This window comes from Penicillium crustosum (genome assembly GCF_028827405.1).
Source record: "Penicillium crustosum strain IBT 35664 chromosome Unknown utg000002l_segment0_segment0, whole genome shotgun sequence".
Classification (NCBI taxonomy): Eukaryota; Fungi; Ascomycota; class Eurotiomycetes; order Eurotiales; family Aspergillaceae; genus Penicillium; species Penicillium crustosum.
Window position 1 is genome coordinate 9,000,942 of NW_026623123.1, and position 22,421 is coordinate 9,023,362.

Genomic DNA, 22,421 nt, shown 5'->3' on the forward strand with positions numbered 1-22,421 from the left:
GATCATCAACTTACTTCTTCTTTTCTAATTCGTATTATCAGAACATGATGCGCCAATCAACATATGCGGCAATCTTTTCCCTCGGGCGGTTCAGCGGGTGTGACATCATCACCTACAATGTAGCATTGACCTATTTTCTGCCTTCGCTTTTGCAGTCTTAGAACATTAATTTGACCAATCATTTCTTCCTTATTATAATCAAATGATGCACTCAGATCAGTCGAATCCTCTATAAGACTGGAGTTCCCTCCGATTACTGCCCCTAGCAGCTAAACTATGACCAGGTCTAGGAGACTGGTCAGCTCATATATTCTCAATACTCACCCCGCTTTCACATTGTGTGCAGTTAACCATCCAAGTACATTTCGAGCTACTTCAATAAGTATTATCAAAAAGGAACGAAAATACACCAACCAGCCAACCCTCACCAGCCATACATTCCATAACCAACGCATATCCACCCGTCGCATTCCCGAGTTATACCAAAAAGCAGATATGAGCACCCATCGCGTCCCAATAGCATCTCAGCGTGTGGACGCCCCTCTCACACAATCAGCTACATTTCTTGTTCTCTCCGTGGCCAACAATCCCGACGCCATTGAAACTGTGCGCTCTACACTAGCAGGAGTAGACAGCCTAGCCAAAAATGTATCCATCCGTGACCTCAGCGCCCAATTTGCGTGCACCGTCGGCATTGGAAGTGACATTTGGGATCGCCTCACGGGTCTTCCTCGACCCTCAGAGCTGCGCCCTTTCCGCGAGGTCAAAGGCGAAAAACACACGGCGGTCTCGACTGCCGGTGATCTGCTTTTCCACATTCGCTCCGAGCGCAGAGATATCTGCTTTGAATTTGAGCGTCAGTTGATGGATCAACTGGGTGACTCGGTCTCTGTCGTCGATGAGACGGTCGGTTTTCGATACTTCGATGTCCGGGATCTACTTGGCTTTGTGGATGGGACGGCTAATCCCGTTGGGTTGGCGGTTCCGGCCTCCGTGTTGGTTGCAGAGGAAGATGCTTCCGCCTCAGGTGGCAGCTATATCGTTGTACAGAAGTACACTCATGATCTACCCGGGTGGAAGGATCTGTCCACGGAACAGCAGGAGAGGATTATCGGTCGCACCAAGATAGATAACGTTGAGCTGGATGATGCGAAGTCTGGACAGCGCTCTCACAAGACACTCAACACCATTGAAGATGAGGATGGGAATGAGCATGATATTCTTCGCGATAATATGCCATTTGGATCTCCTGGTGCTGGCGAATTTGGGACGTACTTTATCGGCTATACTCGTCGTCTCTGGGTTATTGAAAGAATGTTGGAGCGTATGTTTATTGGGGATCCGCCTGGTCTGCATGATCGCATCCTTGATTTCTCAAAGCCGCTTACTGGGACGACATTCTTTGCTCCGTCGGCTAGTTTATTGGCTAGTTTGGGATCTGACTGAGGTTGATACTTTGTGATTCTTGTTTGTATATCGGACCGTGTATGTACCAACTAGGAGATACGACGTTTGAATCTACCGTAATAATTGATGAATATTCATCCACATCAAAGCTTGGAGTTCGAGAGTTGGGCAAATGCCAACCCCTTCCAACCAGCTGCTTTAGACTCGGCACATCTCCGACGATATTCTATCGCGCTCCCAGCATACCTCGCAACACTCCGAACTGTCTTGCCCTTCACATTCGTATTAACCCCGGTCATCCAGCTATCGATTTCGTTCGACAGGGCACCTTTGCTGCTTTCAACAACGTGTTCAGTCCATGCATCCACGGCTTCTCCCGTTGGTTCTACATAGGAGTAGTTATTGTCTTTGCAGTGTTGCAGGAGATCCGAAATAACCTGGACAGCGTGCTCGATGGTTCGAGGAGCGTTACCAAATGGTTGATGGGGGCCTAGAACCATGAACATGTTGGGCATAGAACAAGCGGTCATACCCAAGTATGTACGCGGTCGATGGTCAACCCAAATAGCTTGCTCGCCTTCCTTGGTGTTGCTGGAGCCAAGGAGTGGTCGGCCGTCTTTTCCTGTCCAATCAATGGAGCTGAACGCACCGGTAATGGCATCAAATCCTGTTGCGTAAATCAAAATATCCAATTTATGCTCTTTGCCATCAGACGTGATAATGCCATTCCTTGTAACTCGCTCAATTGGAGTCCTCTTGAGATCAACAAGGTGGACATTAGGCTGGTTAAACGCCTCAAAGTAGCCACTTTCAAGGGGGACCCGTCGTGTGCCGAAGCCGTGATTCTTTGGAATCAAGCTATCAGCAACCTCGGGATCATTTATTCTAGCTCGAATCTTACTGGCCATAAAGTCGGAGTAGAGTTTGTTTGCTTCGCGGTTATTGTATGTATCGCTGAACGTGCCAAGCCATTTGGCAAAACCGGGCTTCGCATAGATATCTTCCCAAAGCGCTAGCCGCTCGTCTGCAGAAACTTCTAGAGACTTCCGCGGGTCGGCCTGGTGCATGAAGCAACTGGGTGTTGAAGCGCAAAGCTGGAAAAGGGCATCGTAGTCCTTCCGATGCTGTTCCATCTGCTCAGGGCTAATCGGCTCGTTTCGTAGTGGCGCGGACCAGTTCGCCGTTCGTTGGAAAACATTCAATGATTTGATGCTCGGCTCTTTTGATATGGCTGTGATTGTTTGGATGCCTGTTGCTCCGGTGCCGATAACACCGACTCGCTTATTGGCCAGATCATGACTCATGTCAAAGTCCTTCGGCCAGCGGGAAGTATGAAAAGATTTGCCTTGAAACAGTTGAATATCTGGAATAGCAGGGAGCGTCGGGGTTGACAGGAAGCCCATGCAGCTGACGAAGAAACGGGTCCGGTGATTGGTGCCGACTTCGTCGCGAAACAGCCACGTATTGTTCTTATCCTGCCAAAGGGCCGTCTTAACTCGGGTATTGAGTTGGATATTCCTGTGGAGGTCATGCTTGTCGCAGACATGTTCAATATAACGGAGGACATCTGACTGGGTGGAGAAGGACTCCTTCCAGGTCCATTCGTTCAAAAGGTCCTTATCCCACGAGTATGCGTAGGAGAGTGATTCGGTATCGACTCGTGCCCCCGGGTAGCGGTTACAATACCAAGTTCCTCCAACATTATCGGCTGCTTCGAGAACTCCTACATGCCACGAAGGAAAGCGCTTGCGGAAGTTGTGAAGTGCGCAGATACCCGAAAGACCGGCGCCGATGATAAGGACATCGTACTGCTGTTCTTTGGGTTGGATGGATCCCATGATAGTAATTTGTGAACAGTGAGATCTGCGATGGGAATTTGAATGTTATATTTCTTTGACCGGGTCTTAAACGACTCTTGCCATGATCTTTATAGGATTGACAGTGGGAGCACAGCTCCTAGTGGAGCCGCTATATGCGGGACAGCATTCGGAGTGTACAAAGTTCGCCATGCTAGTTTCGCGATAACCTTCCTCTTCTAATGTGCGAACACAATTTCTCAATGTAGCCAGTGACGTGTTATCAGGAAACCAGCCAGGCCCCCCGGGGCCGACTAAACCCAAAAAGGCACCAACCTTATCCTTATCTTCCCCGCATCTAATATATCACGTGTCGTCGATGTTTTCCTCTTTTTCGTTGGCCCTGTCCGCTCCAGAGGTCTAGATGTCAATTTTAATTATTCGTTTTAGCTGTTATGTTAACTAACCCGGTACATTGTCACCTTGATGCTTGTGGCCCTCGCTCACGGAAGGCCATTTATAACGATGAGCAGATTTGCAGGCTGTCGGTAACACTCAATACAAATGTAAGCTCATATTAGTGTTAGAGTAGAACGAACTTAAGTAAAATACAAGATATTACTTGATTTGTGATGCCCAATATTGAGAAGACAAAGTCAATAATGTGGCCCTATTGAATTATGAAAGTTTATGCGGAACAGCTATGGAAGGAGATTGCATCCAGTAGACAACATCGGCGAGATACATTCAGCGCGATTTTTGGTCAAGAGAGATAACCTGCAACGATGGGCCGCTGGTGTGTACAATATGCCAAAAACTGAATTCTAACATGTCGTAGACAAAATCTTGATGCAATCCCTAGCTCTACGTCCTTCGTTTATATATATCGACGCAGTAGACAATGTGTGGACATGCCAAGATTCAAGGTGTCTCGAAGTCAAAATGGACATCAACGAATATGAAATATGATATATTGGAACTAAAGCATTTCATCTCGGAGGCTAATTAAGGTCTGCAAATAATAAAGAAAACATGAACTAATACACAGCTATTTTGGCAGTTGACAATAGGAAAGCAGAAAAAGAATACAAGAAAAAGAGGAAACAGAAGGCCTGGTGTTTGTCACTCTGTAGCCATTGCGTATAAATATGTAGGTACACGAAAAAGGGCGCGGTATTGACTTCGCATGAATCCAAATGTCAAAAGTCCCGCGCAAAGGTTCCGTCAGGTTGACAAGGAATTAATTGTGCGTAGACATCTCCGTCAGTGTATGCTCTTCCGTATCTGGACGCCCGGCTGCTTCTGTGCCATCGGTCTTATCGCCCTGAGAGACTTGTCGCTGTTTGAATGCCTTAAAGGCCAAGATGCCAAAGTAACAGACGTAAACAATGCCAGCCGCCACACCGTAACCGACAAGAGCACTGCGAGGACCTCCAGAGGGGCCAGTCCGGCTAAGGTTGTACCCTATGCCACCATTGACAACTCCTAGACTAAGCATGATGCGACCCTGCCAGCGGTGTACATAGCCCAACCAAGTCTTCCTCTGTGTCCGGCGGAACAACATGTGGTGACGGATCCCGAGGATGGGTTGAACGATCACAAGGAGGATGATGACAATGGCACCGATGGCTTGGTGATGCTTTCCCTTTATGGTAATTTGCGAGTTGAGGTATACACCAAGACCAAAACCAACTATAGCAAGAATTGCTGACATGGCTTGCAAGGATGCATGGATTTTCACAACTGGCTTGGATGATGGGAGCAAATGAATCAGACTGGCAAAGGTCGGAAAGAGTACAACAAACGTAACTGCAAGAATCGAACCGTGGATAGTTCTGATTTTCGTCAATCTGTCGTACTTTGCCATCAAAGCAGCAATTTCGGCCGGGGATGGTGACTGGGATGGCACAGTGGATGTTTCTGCCGATTGAGAGCTCGCTGACCGCACTACTCGCCGCAGACCGTCACGTCCACTCATGGCAATACTGTCCGAATTGTGGGTTTCAAGTACTCTCATTGGGCCAGAATGAATGCTCCCTTCCTGTTCGTAGGCCCAGGTGAAAGCATCCAGTCTATCCAGGATAGGGTAGTCATGACAGCGGATTGTCGCCTCCACCGTTTGATCATGCACAGAAGGTGGCCCCTGGATTATTTGGCAATTGGAGAGAGTGGATTCAGCCTTGATAGAATATTGCTCTTTCAACGACACTGAGATTGTGTTTGAGGTCGACAAGTTGCTGGAATTCAAGCCGCCTTGCTCCCGAGCAAGTGAAACCCATCCAACATCTTTCGGTGCAGTGATCATGATATATGTTGCGTCGATTTCCAAGACGTGGTAGGCAATATCATCATGTCCAGGGACAACGAAGGTGAACGGTTGACTCAAAGCTGATTTGGCCACTAATACAGGTTAGTACTCTTGTGTTTGAGGCGTATTTTGTAGGTGGATTTGTGTTGCAGATAAGGTATTGAGGATTGAGGATTGAAATGGCACTCACCAAGCCCTAATAGGAAGACGGATGAAACTTGTAGCCCCATCTTTCAAAATGAAGAATATGTTGTAAGACCAATTTTGCAATTGAAATTTCAGTGTCAAAAAGAATAAGAAGGGATGGGCCCTGATCTTATAAGGTATTTATCTCTCATCCTGCCCTCGTTCAATTTTCCGATAGCCAGGGCCATTGTGATAGAGGTAGCAGAACGCGGGAGACAGAAAGGTAGCGCCTTCCTAATTAGGCTCATACTTCAAAGGGGGCTTCCAATCAGCGACGACGTTTTAGCATCTCTGGACCCTTAATCCATGTGGTAGAAGTTCCCAAGGCTCGGATCTTACCCTATCCGCCCCGGATTCCGTGGTGTCTATATCTTCAATGAGGCTATGTATGCTGCGAACAACGATTGCGAGTGCGAATGCTAGTGCGAATGCGAATGCGAGAGCTAGAAGACACTAGGAAGCTTGATCGGGTGTTAGTATACTAGTCTCGCTGTGTGCGCTGGTCTTACTCTTATTCCCGATTAGTCCATTGGGAGTCTTGGCACTTTTTGTACATCCCGGGATTCAGGTCGCCAAATTTTGGTGGGTGCTGCGCCTCATCGCAGCTGTTAAATGGCCGAAAAAATTCCGCTCAGGAATGACATGTGTTTCGAAGTTTATCTACGGAGTACGAAGCTTCAAGTTGGATAAAATCCCATATAGAAAAAAGTCATCCTTTTTCTTTCATATTTCAGACGTGGGACATACCTATGCTGTTGTCCGGGAGGGGACAGGTATTCGGTGGCTTTCGAGTGACTTATGGAGATCTAACGAGAATGCTTCATACTCCATATGAAATCCTGCATTAGCTGGCATGGGATGGCTCACTTACTGGTGCCTAATCGTAGGAAGTCCCGACTTCTTTCGCACGCCTTCCTTGAGATGTGTTTAAGTATTTCAAGGGTTCTGGAGTGCTGACGGATGTACATAGTTGGAGAAATGACCGATAATTCTAGCACTTTGAGGGAGAGCGGAGTTGATGATAGTTATTTCATATGTTTGGTGGGTTATTGTCCGTGATAGCATGGAACGGTGGCCACTGCTCCAAATTTGGACAATTTATGAACGGGCATTGGCTTAGTCGAGGTTTATCTCTCTCATGATACAACCTGGTACTTGGTACCTTCCTTAAACTCCATTGGAATAAATATGTAGGTGCTGCTTGGTTGTTAAAATATAGTTAGCAGTGATTCAGTTCGAGGACGCAATCCGCCTAGTTCCAAGCTCCGAATTGAAAAGGAGCGGAAAGGCGACCTAGGACCGGCACTATACCAGAGTGAACTTAGCCTGGGGATTGTCTAATTAAACGTTGGCCCATTAATCAATCGTGAGACACTTTTGAAACTAGTTGCCCACGGTCGAGTCCATGTGGGGATTCCTTACCACGCAGGCGTGTCATCGGATCAATATAAGGGTTATACACGGAATAATCGTTATGCATATTTTAAGGTGTTTAAACCGCTTACACTTTACTCCATATGTACAACGCCAATAATGGGGGATATCCGAGCTAAAGTCTGCTAAAAAAGAACACTACTAAAAAGATGTGATAAAACCATAAGTACAGCTAAGTATTCTTGTTGTTCACTACAACGAAAAGTGCAACTGACTTCAATATCAATTACGCCAGACTCTCAACACATTCAGTGTCGAGAAAGCTCGATGTGCCGTGGGTATAACACAACCCATGTTGCCTGGACTCCTTGACACAGTGATCTTCTAATTGCAACGTTTCTCAACCTCGGCCCTCCGGCTTATTTTGACTGAAGAAACGTTAAAGATGGCAAGGGTAACTCTAACTCTACGGGCAATTCGACAAAAAATTGGCTTGTGAGAGAAACTTGAGGTGATGCCATGGAGAGATAAAACCCGAATACGCGTATAGCTTGTCTCCACTTCGCTCCTAACACACCAATAGCGGCCGCATAATACTCTATTCTGAATAATACTATGTACATACTACTACGTACGGTGTGGTAGTAGTATTACTCCATGGTGATATTACAGATATTTACCCGGCTATATACAACATACTTCGTGGTAGACACCGCAAGCTTATGAACAAGCCCACGCGCTCCTTAAAACAGCAGCGCAAGTGACCTATGTACCTTAGCACGTATGTCTACTTAATTATGTGCAAACCTTTTACACACAGGACCTATATGAAGAAGCAAGGTGATTTGGTATTGGCAACGCTGTACGAAAGAACCTCTCGCCCCTAGGCTGCCCTCTGGGTCGGGTGTCCCTGGCCATTCTTTCTATTCATAGATCCCGACAATGCTTAGCGGCAGTGGCGCCCCCATCAAAAGTCACGACATCAAATTATCAGGTGCAACTCAGGAGAATATTGGGTTAGTTATCAAATGAGCACCCAAGGGTAAAAACGGTAGATAAATTAAAGTTGGCATGGGAAATCAGATAGATACGCGGAAAACGTAATTAGATACGGATACGCAGGTGCCGATCTCTAGTGTGGAGCATGAAACATCTTTTGTCTGGGGGCAAATACTACAACTTACGTATTGATGAACCTGTTCAGTTCAATTATTGGAAACCTATTTTCCGCGAGTACCCAATAGAGTCTTGCAAAGTCAATTTTCAAGGTCCCACCTGGGCAAGGGGGCCTGATTACTACACTTGTTGATATATAAACCTCTTCGCCTGCCCGAGAGAGCTTTCATTAAACACGATCAAGATGGTTCAACTTTCAGCTACATTGGCTGCTCTGGGCGCGGTAGCTACCCAAGCCGCAACAGTCTCCAGATGCTCGCCGTCCCACCTCCCCAAACCCGACCTACTTGGAGCTTCTATCCTTGGTGTCCAAGCCGACGAAGTCCACAACTATTCAGCTGTCAGTCTTGGCCCAGGTTCTAATGAGGGACAAAAGTACACTATCAGCTTTTGCAACGTCACAGTTACATACACTCATCCTGGCTGGAACGACACAATCAACACTCAGGTCTGGCTACCACTCGAGGGTTGGAATGGCAAGTTCCAAGCTTTGGGTGGTGGAGGTTACAGCACTGGCTTTGGCTCTATCTATCTCACATATGCCGTCGCCCAAGGTTTCGCATCTACCTCCACCGATGGAGGTCATGACGTGGGAGCTGAAGCTGTTCCAACCGATTTGACATGGTCTCTGAAGAGCAGAAATAATCTCGACTGGTACCTCTTTGAAGACTATGCATCTAAAGCCACAAATGACATGGGAATTATTGGAAAACAGATCACCAAGTCATACTACAAGAAAGCTCCCAAATATTCCTATTTCGCTGGATGCTCTGGTGGTGGAAGACAAGGCGTAATGATGGCGCAAGACTATCCGGATGTCTTCGACGGCATTCTGGCTGTTGCTCCCGCCATCAACCTGCAAGCCTTTATTCCTGCAGGCTACTGGGCCGCGCATGTTATGAACAAGCACCACGCCTACCCATCCCCTTGTGAGGTTCAGGCTTTCACCAAAGCAGCGGTCGAAGCCTGTGATCGGTTAGATGGAGTGGAAGATGGCATCATTAGCTTGCCAAACCGTTGCAATGTCAAGGCCCACGACTTTGTTGGACAGAACTACACATGCGATGGAGTACAGCATACTCTGAGCACATCAGGTGCGAAGGTTGTTCAAGCTGCCTGGTCTGGGTCTGGAAAGGCCGGTTGGGCCGGTGTCAACAAAGACGCAGCAATCGACAGCTACTATATCCCAACCACCTGCACCGGAAATGGCACATGCACCACCGGCGATAGTTCCTTGTTCGGTAACTGGTTCAAATACGCCGTTGCCAAAGATGCTAACTTCTCACTTAAGAACATGACCGATTCTATGTTCTTCGATATGTTACATGCCTCAACCCGCCAGTTTGAATCAATGGTCGGAAACAATAATCCTGATCTGTCCAAGTTTAAGGCACATGGTGGAAAGATGATTACGTGGCACGGACTTGCCGACGAAGCAATCCCACCCAATGGAACAATCAGCTACTACGAGGACGTGCTTAAGCACGATCCCAAAGCTCACGACTTCTTCCGCTTCTTCGAAGCGCCTGGTGTTGGCCACTGCTATGGTGGACTCGGCCCAATTCCGAATGGAGCTATGTCGCAGTTGATGGAATGGGTCGAAAATGACCATGCTCCTGTCACTCTCCACGCTACCAAAGGGAGCAACAGCACCGCTCGAGACTTGTGCCCGTATCCCCTCCGCCAGAAGTACATTGGCGGTGATTTCAGGAATGCCACATCTTTCACCTGCGCTAAATAGATTGTCGTATCACTGTCGCGGACTCAAACGTGCTTCCCAGAAAATCTCATGGGAAGATTTCCACAATTGACAAATACGCCTGTCGTATGACGCATAGATCGCTGTGCTACTTTCGACTTTATTCAAGTGTGGACCTATTCATAGGAGCCTCTAGCCATTATCACCTTCTTTCCCGTTTTCTCTAATATTTAGCTTCTTTCATTCTTATCCACTGTGTTCTTATATTTCTTTGTACTGGAAATGTGTCGGATTCAAACGTTCCCTGATGGATGTTTATTCAGGCAGCCTTTCTGCCTTCGGCAGAAAGGACCTTCACTACATACTCTCCTAGATCCGTTCTCTTTCTCCTAGTCAACAGCTCAATACAACCCACAATTTATTTCCCGTCTTGCCTCTGATACGAATTTCCCCATAGCTCTACAATATTTAGACAATGGGTTCATTAAACCTAGATCCGACCCGGATGTACATATGTATCTAGTATGAAACATTTCGTGATTGTGGAAAGCCACTCCCCTACTTTTGGTACTAAAGAAATAGGATAAATTTCAACTCTCAAAAAAAGAGATAAACCCACCTAGGCACCGGCGAGCTATACGCGTACTCGTATAGAGATCCTATAGTGGTAGCCCCACTGTCAGTGCGTATGAAGTTGCACCGCGCTGATTGGCTCTTTGCTTAGGTACGGTAACCCAAATTTACATTCCCAGGGATAGGGATCCACTCGACCCAGGGATTCCTCGCGTTCCATGCAGCAAACAGTACTCGAATAAGTACGGTATTCTCGATTTGTTACAAGAATTACAGCACTTTTACAGATACGCAGTTCTTTAAAATACAACCCCTGCTAGCTGTGTATAATAATACTATTGAGAGATCGTATAACCTCGTATATCAGTGGCAATGATAGAGGCAGAAGTGTTTTTACTATATCGGCTAGCCTAGAACAAGCTTGCGCTTTATCAGCCCACTTTCAATTGGGGTTAGAGGTACATGTAGCTCACTGCTATCCAAACTTTACCACTAGTTAACTACCTTTCTCTTGTACACCTTCGTCCACTGCACATACTTCGAACTGAATGAGGTGAGTAAGGCCGACATGGATCTTCTTTCAAAGAACCTTAACTTGGACGTTAGAGTACGACTTTCTAAACTGACTCTTATTAACCTCTCGTTTCTCTTTACAGACATCTAGTCTCATTCCTCGGATGAACCAGTGTGATTTGCGGCATTGCAATTTGCTTTCTCCCTGCGATTTGTGCTTATCTCTAGCCCATTCACTAAATAAGTGGTGCATCGGTTCATGAGGCGCGGCCAACGATATGAGTCAACTCCGTCTGCGCGTCGATGGACAAACATTTCGAGATCCCCTGAATCGAGAAATCATCTTGCGGGGAATAAATGTGGCAGGTGATGCTAAATATCCGAAAACCCCGGATCTCAGATCACACAATCTCCAAGAGTTCTTCGAGGAAGACGTATCGTTCGTGGGAAGGCCGTTCTCCCTGGAAGATGCCGACATACATTTCCAACGTCTCCGAAACTGGGGATACAACACCATTCGATATATCTTCACTTGGGAAGCACTTGAACACGCTGGTCCTAAAATCTACGATGAGCATTGGATCGATTTCACCATCGGAATTCTTCGTATCGCCAAGCAATACAATTTCTACATTTTCATGGATCCGCACCAAGATGTCGTAAGTGTGGTCTTGAGTGACTTTTATCATCTATGAGGTCTAAGCTTACTTACTATTCGAAGTGGTCTCGATTATCAGGGGGATCGGGAGCACCTACATGGACGCTCTTTGCTGCAGGACTAAATCCGAAGAGTTTCAAAAATACACAGGCAGCCCTCGTTCACAACACATGGGACAATCCCGCACAGTTCCCCAAGATGCTTTGGTGTACGAACTACACTAGGTTAGCCTGTCAGACGATGTTTACGCTGTTTTGGGCAGGTCGAGATTTTGCACCGAAGGCGATCATTGATGGTATGAATATTCAAGATTATTTACAGAGCCACTTTATTGCCGCATGCGAATACCTTGCACAGAGAATCCATAACGCCGGTGATCTCGAAGGAGACGTGGTTATCGGATGGGAAAGCATAAACGAACCACATAAAGGCCTGATCGGAACTCAAGATATTTCCTCAATTCCATCGGAGCAGCATCTCCAGCTCGGGACATCTCCAACGGCATTTCAGGCTATGCTCATTGGCTCCGGAAGGCCATGCGAGTTAAAAACCTGGTCTTTCGGGAAATTTGGCCCCTACCAATCAGGCACAGAGGTGATAGATCCAAAGGGTGAACAGGCATGGCTGTCTGCAGAATACGACGACTATCGATATGGCTGGCACCGCGATCCGGGCTGGAAGCTCGGTGAATGCCTCTGGGCGCAACATGGAGTCTGGGATTCATCCAAAAGCAGACCCACGCTGTTACAGAAGGACTACTTTTCAAGAAATCCGCAGACTGGCGAGATTCTTGACTATGAGCGCTTTACAAACACCTACTTTCTAGATCATTACCGAGCATACAAGGACGCCATACGCAACGTGTGTGGAACTACTATTATGTTTTGCCAGCCACCAGTCATGGAGTTACCACCGACCCTCAAGGGTACAGCGGATGATGATCCGAACATGGTTCACGCGGCTCACTTTTATGACGGTCTTACTCTTTTAACGAAGCATTGGTTAGTACAAAAGTCTCACCTGTCATTCACGATACTGACCCTAATAGGAATCGGCTCTACAACTTGGATATTATCGGGTTGCTTCGTGGCAAGTATCTTGCACCAGCATTTGCAATCAAAATCGGGGAGAAATCAATTCGAAAGAGCCTACGACGTCAACTCAAGTTTCTGCGCGACGAAAGTCTACAACATATGGGTGATCATCCCCTACTCTTCAGTGAGATTGGCATTCCGTATGATATGGATGATAAGCACGCATATAAGACTGGAGACTACCGCAGCCAGATCAAAGCAATGGATGCAAATCATTTTGCGCTGGAAGGGAGCAATGCCAACGGCTTTGCTTTGTGGGTTTATGTGGCAGAGGTATGTGTATGGTTCGGATTTTCACAGACACAGCCTTGACTAACTTTCGCCAGAACGACCATAAATGGGGCGATCAGTGGAATGGGGAGGACCTTTCCATATACTCACGGAGTGACTTGGAATCTACTATCCCAGCCTCATCCCATTCAACGAGGTCTGACTCCACAGCATGCTCTAACGACCATCTTATCGAAGTTGAAGGTGAGAAACCTAGCTCGCTCAAGACTTTGGCACTCCCGTGCACCCCGAAAAGCGTCTCTCAGGCTACCGTGCAACCGCAACGGAGCCATAGGGCAGTGGAAGCATGTCTCCGCCCCACTCCCATCTACACGAATGGGCGATTAGAAAGTCACACATTTGATTTGAAGAAGTGTACGTTCACCATGAGATTTATTGCAAATCAGGCAACACCTCATACCCCGACTGAAATATACCTCCCTGATCTTCATTTCCCAATGGGAGATACGTCGGTTGAGGTGAGTGGGGGGAAATGGGAAATCTGCCATCAGGAACTTCACAGGGTCAAGCTTCAATATCTACGATGGTGGCATAGCGAAGGGGCAGTGGAGATCAAGATCCAGCAAAAGAAACATAGGCGCACATCACAGGAATTTGTCGCTCTAGAAAAACTTCACAAGAGTCGATGCACGATGATGTGAGGTTAAGTTTTGCGCTATGTATAGTATTGTAACATATTAGTCTAGTCTGTGCTATAGCATTCAAGGAGTATACCCATACATAACTCGCTCAACAAGATATGCTTGAATTGTATTAAGGGACAGTAACGTGAGTTGGAAGTATCAAGCTAGCAACAAATCTTATTGAGTGGCAAATTCACAAATAAAGGGTGCCTAGAATAGCTACAAAATAATAGTAGAGCTATCCATGTAGTTAGTTTACGCCGTCCTTTTCCCGATGTTCTGCCGAGGGTCCCAAGGCAGAAATTGCGCGTAACAGGATGTTTGGGTAACGCTGGAACCTTGAAAATTACCGAAAAATCTAAAAACCCTTAGCTCCACCGTATCCACTTTAATGATCCAAGGATTGCAGCGTTACTTAGAATAACCTTAGAGTACCTGGTCCATTTCTGAGCCACATAAGGCCCTTTTCCCACATGTCTCCAAAATATTTCAACATCTAAATTATTACGGTTTCTCTATAAGTTTTACTATCGGATTTCAACGAAACATCATCACTTTCAAACCTATTCTCCACATATCAGACGACCCTTCGAAACATTCGAGCGTTGATATGGCTATGGACCAAACCATAGCCGAAGGGCAATCAGCCCAGCCAGAAACCGAACATCTCCTCGCCTCGAATACTACAATGCCATCCTTCCGGGAAACAGGACGGATACTACGCTCAGCCTCCGTCAGCACTGTCTCAAGGCTGCTTGACTACAATCCCTCCGGTGGGATGTGGCAGGCGACCGGGACAGCTATCGCGCACGCCCCAAATGTGACAGACCTCAGATCACCCGACGATGTTTTCTTCGATGTTCACGGTCGAGGTGTAAGACGAGTCAGCACGCAAGATTCAGTCGGCGGAGCGGTAATTCGGAGAGCGACGGCGCCCACGATAGAGCTTGGAACCTTCCAGGAAGAGAAGAACATAGCTGGACCGGTCGAAAGCCTACCTGAATCTCAACTTGATAACAACAAAAGCAACCAAGACACTATTGCTCCTAAGGTGTCCTGGGGTACCGCCTCCAAGAAAGCTGCTCTTGCAGCATGGAGATTTATTCTTACACCCACAGGCTTTTTCATCCTGATTTATGGTCTCAACGTTATCGCCTGGGGTGCCATGTTATTTTTCCTTTTGCTGGGCGTCGGCTCGATGAGCAAAGAGCGCAAAGAAATCTGGATTGAGATTGATTCCCAAATTCTCAATGGGTTATTCTGTCTAACTTCTTGGGGGCTGGCCCCCTGGCGCATTCGCGACACATATTGGCTGCTGATGTGGCACTTTGGCTCGGCCAGCACATCCAAGAAATCGATAATGCATCTGGCAAAGCGAAACTCGAGCTGGTTTAGAATGCGAGATTCTGAAGAGTCAAGTTGCGACGAAATGGTGGCCCCGGAGACCCTGACCGGCAAGATTGCTCCACCTACCAAAACATGGAAGATGGACTTTGTCGTGATAAACATGTTGTTAAATAGTTTGTTCCAAGTTGGGATGGCGACATTCATGTGGGAGTACAACCGCCATACTCGTCCGGCCTTCGGAGTTGGTCTTTTCATTGGTCTAGGCTGTTTGAGTTCGCTTCTGGCAGGACTAACGTCATGGTGGGAGGGCCGAAAGGTCAAACGGATCGAGGGTGCTTTCTTTGAAACGATACCACAGAATGAGAAGCAGGAACCCATAGAGATAATAGCCTAATGCATAGTATCGGAGTAGCCGAAAGGTCTCGGCATAGATCTATACGAAAGTGATGTACTATCAGTAACAGTTACGATAGCGTTTAAGCAGAAGATTGTACAAGTTTACAACAAAAGTGTTACTCAGTATTCCATCAATCGAGGCTGACATTAGTCATTGGGTGTATTTGCGTAGATACATATGTACTTCTTACTTTAAGGGAGCGACACCAGGACCAAGTGTTATGTATGCATTTCCCATCACATCTATTGTACTATATGTAATCACTGTCGTCATCGGCCTCACTTTTAGTCATAGCCATGAATTTTTCGGTGACCTTCTGATCTTCAAACCCTCTCACTCTCTCTTGCCGAACCGCATATTCTCCCTCTAGGTGAAGAGCCGCCAAAATGAGGTTGCGTGTGCTCTTGTGAAACGCGGAATAAATGGATTGTTTAATACCCTGGCTGGGATAGGCAACAAGGCCAATGCCGCCTGTGTTTTGTAAGAAGTTAGCGAAGATGAACTAACAAAAGAATGCACCAGAGGATTGAAACGGAAAGCATCATTCTTACCATGTGCCATCTTGCTCAACGACCCGAAAGTGCCTTTGAATATGCCACCAGCAAAGCCTGCGACGCCTCCATCTCTAGCACCTTTATATGGCTGATATATCATATCAGTCATAGCTCCTCCCATGCCCTTGGCAAAGCTCTTTGCACCTGCAACTGCGCCAGACTTCCAATCCTTCACTTTTCCATATTCGGGAACTTTGTCTCCGTACAGACCAGGGAGCACGCGAAAGCCTTCAGCCGCGGCCAAAGGAATATCGACCATAAATCCAGACGCGATCTTTCCTAGGAACTTCCCGGAAGCATGAGTCGATGCTGAAGCCATCGCGACACCCCTTCCTTTTTTCTTAGGTTCAACTTCATTGCTTGCCGTCAAATCATCCATCGATTGGGCTTTGCGAATTGATGATCCACTGTTTCTTGGTGACAGTAGCTGGGCAGGAGTGTTTTCTGAACCGGTTGGTGATGGAAGATGCACGGTGCGACCATCTTGGTATACCCTGTATGGCTTATAAAATATATCCCCTCCTGCTTTGAGCACATCAAATGTGACTCCCATGCCAGCAGAGGAGATACCAGTCACAGGGTCCCATCGTGTGTTCTCGATGATAATGGGGTTTGGTTGGTACCTTCAATTCAAAAGAAGTTAGTCAAAGGTTCGCCTAACGTTGGTCTTGGAACGCATGGTGACTGGGTTTAAAGTGGAAAGATTCAAACTCACGGTTTCAGCTTTTTGACGTCTACCAAATTCTTTTCTACCAAGATCTCCGCAGCAATTTTGGAAAAACGAAATCTTTTCTTGCCGAGACGATATCTCCAAACGGCTGGGAATTCTGGTAGGAGATCACATTCGACTAGATCTTTGGGCAAATTCCGATGAAACGATTCGACGGCTGTTTTCACTCCTTGTTCCTTCTCCATTTTGGCCGCAATACCCTGCGCGGAGCGCACTGCCTCTGGTGTCAAACAAAACCGTACTGCGTGAGCTAATGCGTTGACATTCAGCTTTTTGTATGGAATAGGGTTTGGTCCTGCTCCAGCCGCGCAAACCATCTCTCCCCAAAATGGTTGACTATAGATAGGTCAGAAAAGATTCCAAAAGATCTATAGAGGAATTCAGGTGAAAATGAACGATCAGGTTGTCACTTACTCTCCAAAAAATGGCACAATGATAGTAGGCTTGCCATTGCGTAGTCCGCATGCCGTTGTACCAGCACCTCCGTGGTGAACGACTGCACTGACACGTTCAAATAGCCATTCGTGTGGGCAATCGCCTATGAAGAGAACATCACTCCTGTTTAGTTCCCCCGAATCCCCTCCTAGCTTACTCCAGCCGCGTGAGATGATTGCCCGAACCCCGGTTTCTTGAACCGTCTGGAGAATCGTTTTCGTTATCTCAGCGGGGTCTTCAAGGACAATGCTACCGAATCCGAAATAGACCGGAGGGGGCCCGGCGTTGAGAAATTCCGCAATCTCGGCAGGAGGTTGATAATTAGGTGGATCGCGGAAGAAGAACCCGCACACGTCTATCCATGGGAGTTAGTTCACGACTTCAATGACTTCAGCAAAAGTGATCATTTCTCACCAAAATTATGAGGCCAGTCATTAGGTTTAGGAACTAGGCCAGGGGACCAGCAATATGTATAGGGAACATTCAGTTTGGTTAAAATGAAAGGGCCATCTGAAAGAGAGATAGGTTCGAGCTCGAGCTCATGTTTCCGCCAATCGTTGATCACGCCGCCGAGACTGTTTCGAATGGAAAATAGGTAAGCTACCGGCTCAGCATATATCTTAAAGGAATGGTCGTTACTTACCCCTGCCATGATAGCCAGTCCACAACACCATATGAAACGCGATTGAGCCACGCTTGATCAGCCGGAATGTTTTTCAAATTGGCCAACGGGTGCGGGAATGCCGTTGTTGGACTCCATGGCATTGTAAACATCAAATGAAGTGGAATTCCTAGGGCTTGGGCGCAGTGAACGTGGGCGAAACTCGGAGGATTGGCGATAATGGCATTGGCCACGAAGGGGGCATTTGTGATAGGGTCGGGCATGAGACATGATTGCCAGCAACCATGAAGAATTTCCGCCATCATTAGTTGCTTCTTTTGAATATCTCCCTCGCGAACACTATCTAAGCTGGGAATCAACCCGGGATTCTTGACCATATATGACATCAGATCGGCCGGGTCACCGCCGATAGGGTAGAATTCCAAGCCTGCTTCGAGAATGAACTGCTCAAAGACATTATGTGTTGCAATGCGCACACGGTGGCCCATATTTTGTAGCTCTGCGCCAAGTGCGACAAATGGTTGGACGTCACCTCTGCTGCCCACGATTTGAATCACAATATTTAGAGGGAACTTGAATGTTGGTACCCCCTCGGAATATTCCGGTGGAGATACGCTCTGACGGACAGCATTAGGCAATAACTTAGAAAGAGATCTGCAGAGACGAGAACTAGCATCCACGACAACACGGCCATCATCTATAACAAGTCAGATTTACTTTACCGAGGCCGAACGGCTTGATAAGTTGGGGCAACGTACCGTTGACGGAGATACCTTGAGCTTCACTCAAATTTTGCGGGATTGCCTCGTATGGGGGTGGGGGCTGCTCATCGGGCTGGTCATCCCGCTGGTCGTGAGGCGCCATTTCGGCATCTTTGGAATACATTTTGGAATGTTCCATGGTTCAAAAAGAGGTTATGAATATGTCAAGGAAAAAAAAAGAAATGAAAAGTGAGACGATAGTACAGGTTATAGGTAACCGAATGCTGTTGGAAAGGACCAGACGAGCTAGGATCTTTAAACAAGCGAAAACTTCCCATCACCTCTGTAGCCTCGGAAAAACCTTATATCAAGATCCGCCGAATCGAGCTGCTATGCCCCTACCAGGCCCTCGAGGTTAAATTTGGAATACGAGTACGGGTGGATGTAAAGTACATGTATGAGAGTGCTACAGGTTACCCTGGTATGTATCATTGATGTACGTCGGGGTAATACTTACCAATCACTTAGACAATCCATGGGCCCCATAAAGGTTCAATGTTCTACGTAGATAATGGGAAGTGAAAGCTTTCAATACATTTATTTTCCTTGATTCAAATGTTCTGAACGGAAACCGATGAGTGTCAGTGGTGTATATTACGCGTAATTGTGCGGTCAGACCAATGTATTGAGGAAATACCATTCCGACGATCACCCAAATTAGAAGCACTAGTGGGTAGTCAAGTGGATCCAACCTATACGCGTATCCAAGTTTGGCATTTGTTTGATCTCCAGGGCTGAGCAGCCCTGGATTGTCCCATGTTCTTGCTCGGCTCCACTCCATGACCACATTCCATGAGAAGGTCGTAGGCAACATCCCCGAAAGAGGCACTAAAGGAGCGAAACGACATGGTTGTGGCCAGGGGACTTTAATAAAAGGTATAACCTAAGGACCTCACTATACCCGCCCCAGAAACATACGCAGGAAACTACCTCGTCCATAGCGCCAATATTTTCTTCAATTCGTGTCCTTGTATGTTCTTGGATGGCCGGATATTGCCTTACCGTGCAGATCCAACGTTAAGGGTCTGACATCTGGCTCCACAATGGGTCATCACCATCCACAACGCTAGTACTCCGTACTCCTGCCCTACAGTCCTAACTTTACAGTTACTTATTTTAAACACCAGTTGATGATTAACATGCGAGGCTTAGATGAAAAATCCAAAACATGTGGACCTGATTTCAGGGGTACGAAGGCAACATGCTTGCATAGATGTGGACACAATTGACCGAGGAAAAGAATACATTTTCTTAAAGGCCTGGCAAGCTTTGTGTTCAGTATGACAGTGGAGAGAGTTTAGAAATGGTGAGGAGAACTCACCTTGTTTGATTTGTTGTAATTATTTGATTTTATGGAGTACATACACGTTGCTGTATGTGGAAACCAAAGGTTTACTTCCAAAGCTTATTGTCGCTTATCATAACACTATGAAAAGAAATTAAACGTTGTATTTTAAGTAACATTTTAACAATACACCAAAAAGGAAATGTCAAAAGGATGGCAAACAGAGGCAGTTTAGGCTGCCATAATTTGTTCATTGTAATAGGACATTGTCTGATCCGCCAAATCGACATGAGCCTTCAACTAAACATGGCAAAATAGATTGGCACAACTACGCTCCATGTTTGAGGATGTGGAAGACGGCGAGAGAAAGAAAAGAAAAACAAAACCAGTGTCTTCCATCAACTTATGCTCATTTGTAGAGCTCCGGATACGCCTCTTTGATTATGTCGGCACCCTAACACAATTAGAATCAAGTTTTACAAGCTCAGTTCCTTAACGTACCTTCTCCCCAATCATGTACACTGAATTCTGAATCCGACAGTCCGGAATAACCGGAATGATAGACGCATCAACAACGCGAAGCTTCTTGGCCCCATGAACCCTCAGATTAGAGTCTACCACGCCTTGGTCAATGTCCTGAGACAATCTGGCAGTGCCGCACGGATCTATAAAAATCAGTCTTTAAACTCCACACTATAACGCACCGAACTTACGATATCCAGTCTGCGCCCGATCTAGAATAAGGCGATCCATCTCTTCATCCGACTCACGGGGCATGGGCCACGGGAAATCCTCGGCAATGATCTCTTTCATTCCGGCACTGTTCATAAGGATATCATCAATGAATCGAACACCCTCTCTCAAAGCAAGGATATCGAGTTCGTCAGTAAAGTAATTGAGATTGATATCGGGTTGTTCACGTGGATCTATCGAAGTGAGTCTGACATAGCCGCCCTTTGACTGTGGATGGAGAAGGTCGACAACAACGGTTAACCAATCTCCTTCAGGTGGAATATCAAAGTGCCACTGGAATGTATCACAGAAAATGGGCTGGCCGAATTAGCAAATGTGTCTCTGTAGCTGCTGACTATCCACATACAATAAAATCGATCTCAAAATGGGGTTGACCTTCAGGTCCGAAAGGATCTTTACCCCAATTATTTGCCCTGGCTTTGTGATACATTTTATGTTGTTCGAGTTGCTTGTCAATGCGTGGGAAGGCTATCATCTCGAGGTGGCCACTAGCGAGTGGTCCCGTTTTATCCTTGTCATACTGCTTGATGGCAGCGTCGTGGTCAGGTCCCCCTCGAAGGAGAACGTGATCCAGACCATGGCCATCCTTTAGTCTAAAAACATGTGGAAGAATAGGATGGTCAAGAAGATGTTCTCCCACGTGCTCAGACGTTATCACAGGATCAATGCCATGATGGGCCAGCTCACGTCTAGGACCGATGCCGGAGAGAAGCAGTAGCTTAGGTGTTTCGAAAACCCCGCCTGCAATAATGATCTCTTTCTTTGCTTTCAATGTGGCCTCGTTGCCATTTTGTGTCCCGACAACAGTGACGCTCACGGCAGTATCACCTTCAAAGTTGATCTTTGTTGCGACAGTGGAATGCATTATCTCCACATTTTCTTTCCCAATCACATATACTGCGCTGCTTGACCGGACACCCTCGTACACTGTACTAACACAGTGAGTAAGTCCCTCCAACCTGCCATTGTATATGTCTTCTTTTATTCCATGTCCGTTGCTAGTCCATGCTTCTGTTAGAGCATCTCGGAAAGCGCCGGTTTCTGGTAGCAAAGTGGCGTGGGAAATGTGGAGTGGTCCCTCCCGTGCGATTTTGGAAAATCGTGGATCGTATACTCTTTCATCATCGTGATATGAAGCCGGCTAAGGAAGAGGTTGTCAGCAAATATCACTCCAGTTATACTCAGATGTATGTTATGCCTTTTCGAAATAGTGCTTGCACGTTTCCCATGTCCATTCATCACCGCCGTACTCCTGCCACGCATCAAATGTTTCCCGACTGCCACGGATCCAGGTGAAGTAGTTTAGGCTGCTACTCCCGCCAAGGACCTTTCCACGCGTATTTGGTTTCTCAATGCGTTCGGAGTCAGGCTTGTCGACAAAGGTTGTCTGATAGGACCAGTCATACTTGCTGTTTCGGAGTTCGAATGCACGAGCGGGCGTTGTAATCGTCGGGATATCGTCAGGATCGCTATCACCATGTTAGTTGAGTGGGTGACTGCTAGGTGGAATACTTACCCAATTCCAGCTTCTATCACAAGTATTTCCACGTCGGGGTTCTCTGCTAGTCTGCCTGCAACGACGTTTCCGGCAGTTCCACCACCCACCACAATAAAGTCATACATATTCAGAGTTGTTGCGGCCATTGTCAAATGAAGAAGTGAGCATAGTCACAAAACAGGGCCATCGCTCCTCATACGTACCATGTTTATAGACAGCTCCCTCTCAGACTTCACATGTGAAGTGTTCGTTGGAAAGTCGCTCAACATCATGCTGTGTTTCTATCCACGGGAGCTCGGGACACCGTTCGCTACCCAATCGTGGTAAGTTTTCAGCATTTT

At 46.7% G+C, this 22,421-nt stretch overlaps 8 protein-coding genes across 8 annotated transcripts; 4 read left to right on the top strand and 4 right to left on the bottom strand.

Moving 5' to 3' along the window:
* Positions 1-495: 495 nt before the first annotated feature.
* On the top strand, positions 496-1,446 carry N7487_006937 (Dyp-type peroxidase; the record flags this gene model as incomplete). The annotated part of the gene is made up of 1 exon (XM_056874684.1): positions 496-1,446. One exon carries the CDS (start codon positions 496-498, stop codon positions 1,444-1,446), a length of 951 nt encoding a protein of 316 aa, XP_056732404.1.
* A 104-nt stretch (positions 1,447-1,550) lies between these two features.
* N7487_006938 (flavin-containing monooxygenase) lies at positions 1,551-3,245 on the bottom strand (the record flags this gene model as incomplete). The annotated part of the gene is made up of 1 exon (XM_056874685.1): positions 1,551-3,245. The coding sequence occupies one exon, from the start codon at positions 3,243-3,245 to the stop codon at positions 1,551-1,553; it is 1,695 nt and encodes a 564-aa protein (XP_056732405.1).
* A 1,198-nt stretch (positions 3,246-4,443) lies between these two features.
* Positions 4,444-5,741, bottom strand: N7487_006939 (cytochrome b561 domain-containing protein; the record flags this gene model as incomplete). The annotated part of the gene is made up of 2 exons (XM_056874686.1): positions 4,444-5,603; positions 5,702-5,741. 2 exons carry the CDS (start codon positions 5,739-5,741, stop codon positions 4,444-4,446), a joined length of 1,200 nt encoding a protein of 399 aa, XP_056732406.1.
* A 2,690-nt stretch (positions 5,742-8,431) lies between these two features.
* On the top strand, positions 8,432-9,988 carry N7487_006940 (uncharacterized protein; the record flags this gene model as incomplete). Its single annotated transcript, XM_056874687.1, has 1 exon — positions 8,432-9,988. One exon carries the CDS (start codon positions 8,432-8,434, stop codon positions 9,986-9,988), a length of 1,557 nt encoding a protein of 518 aa, XP_056732407.1.
* Positions 9,989-11,310: 1,322 nt separating this feature from the next.
* On the top strand, positions 11,311-13,716 carry N7487_006941 (uncharacterized protein; the record flags this gene model as incomplete). The annotated part of the gene is made up of 4 exons (XM_056874688.1): positions 11,311-11,691; positions 11,754-12,691; positions 12,739-13,057; positions 13,111-13,716. The coding sequence occupies 4 exons, from the start codon at positions 11,311-11,313 to the stop codon at positions 13,714-13,716; spliced, it is 2,244 nt and encodes a 747-aa protein (XP_056732408.1).
* Positions 13,717-14,308: 592 nt separating this feature from the next.
* N7487_006942 (DUF2985 domain-containing protein) lies at positions 14,309-15,439 on the top strand (the record flags this gene model as incomplete). The annotated part of the gene is made up of 1 exon (XM_056874689.1): positions 14,309-15,439. The coding sequence occupies one exon, from the start codon at positions 14,309-14,311 to the stop codon at positions 15,437-15,439; it is 1,131 nt and encodes a 376-aa protein (XP_056732409.1).
* Positions 15,440-15,692: 253 nt separating this feature from the next.
* N7487_006943 (glycosyltransferase) lies at positions 15,693-18,668 on the bottom strand (the record flags this gene model as incomplete). The annotated part of the gene is made up of 7 exons (XM_056874690.1): positions 15,693-15,913; positions 15,994-16,619; positions 16,712-17,062; positions 17,141-17,516; positions 17,576-17,736; positions 17,805-18,480; positions 18,542-18,668. 7 exons carry the CDS (start codon positions 18,666-18,668, stop codon positions 15,693-15,695), a joined length of 2,538 nt encoding a protein of 845 aa, XP_056732410.1.
* A 1,570-nt stretch (positions 18,669-20,238) lies between these two features.
* On the bottom strand, positions 20,239-22,226 carry N7487_006944 (GMC family oxidoreductase; the record flags this gene model as incomplete). Its single annotated transcript, XM_056874691.1, has 6 exons — positions 20,239-20,283; positions 20,331-20,494; positions 20,543-20,879; positions 20,929-21,723; positions 21,781-22,051; positions 22,099-22,226. 6 exons carry the CDS (start codon positions 22,224-22,226, stop codon positions 20,239-20,241), a joined length of 1,740 nt encoding a protein of 579 aa, XP_056732411.1.
* Positions 22,227-22,421: the final 195 nt, after the last annotated feature.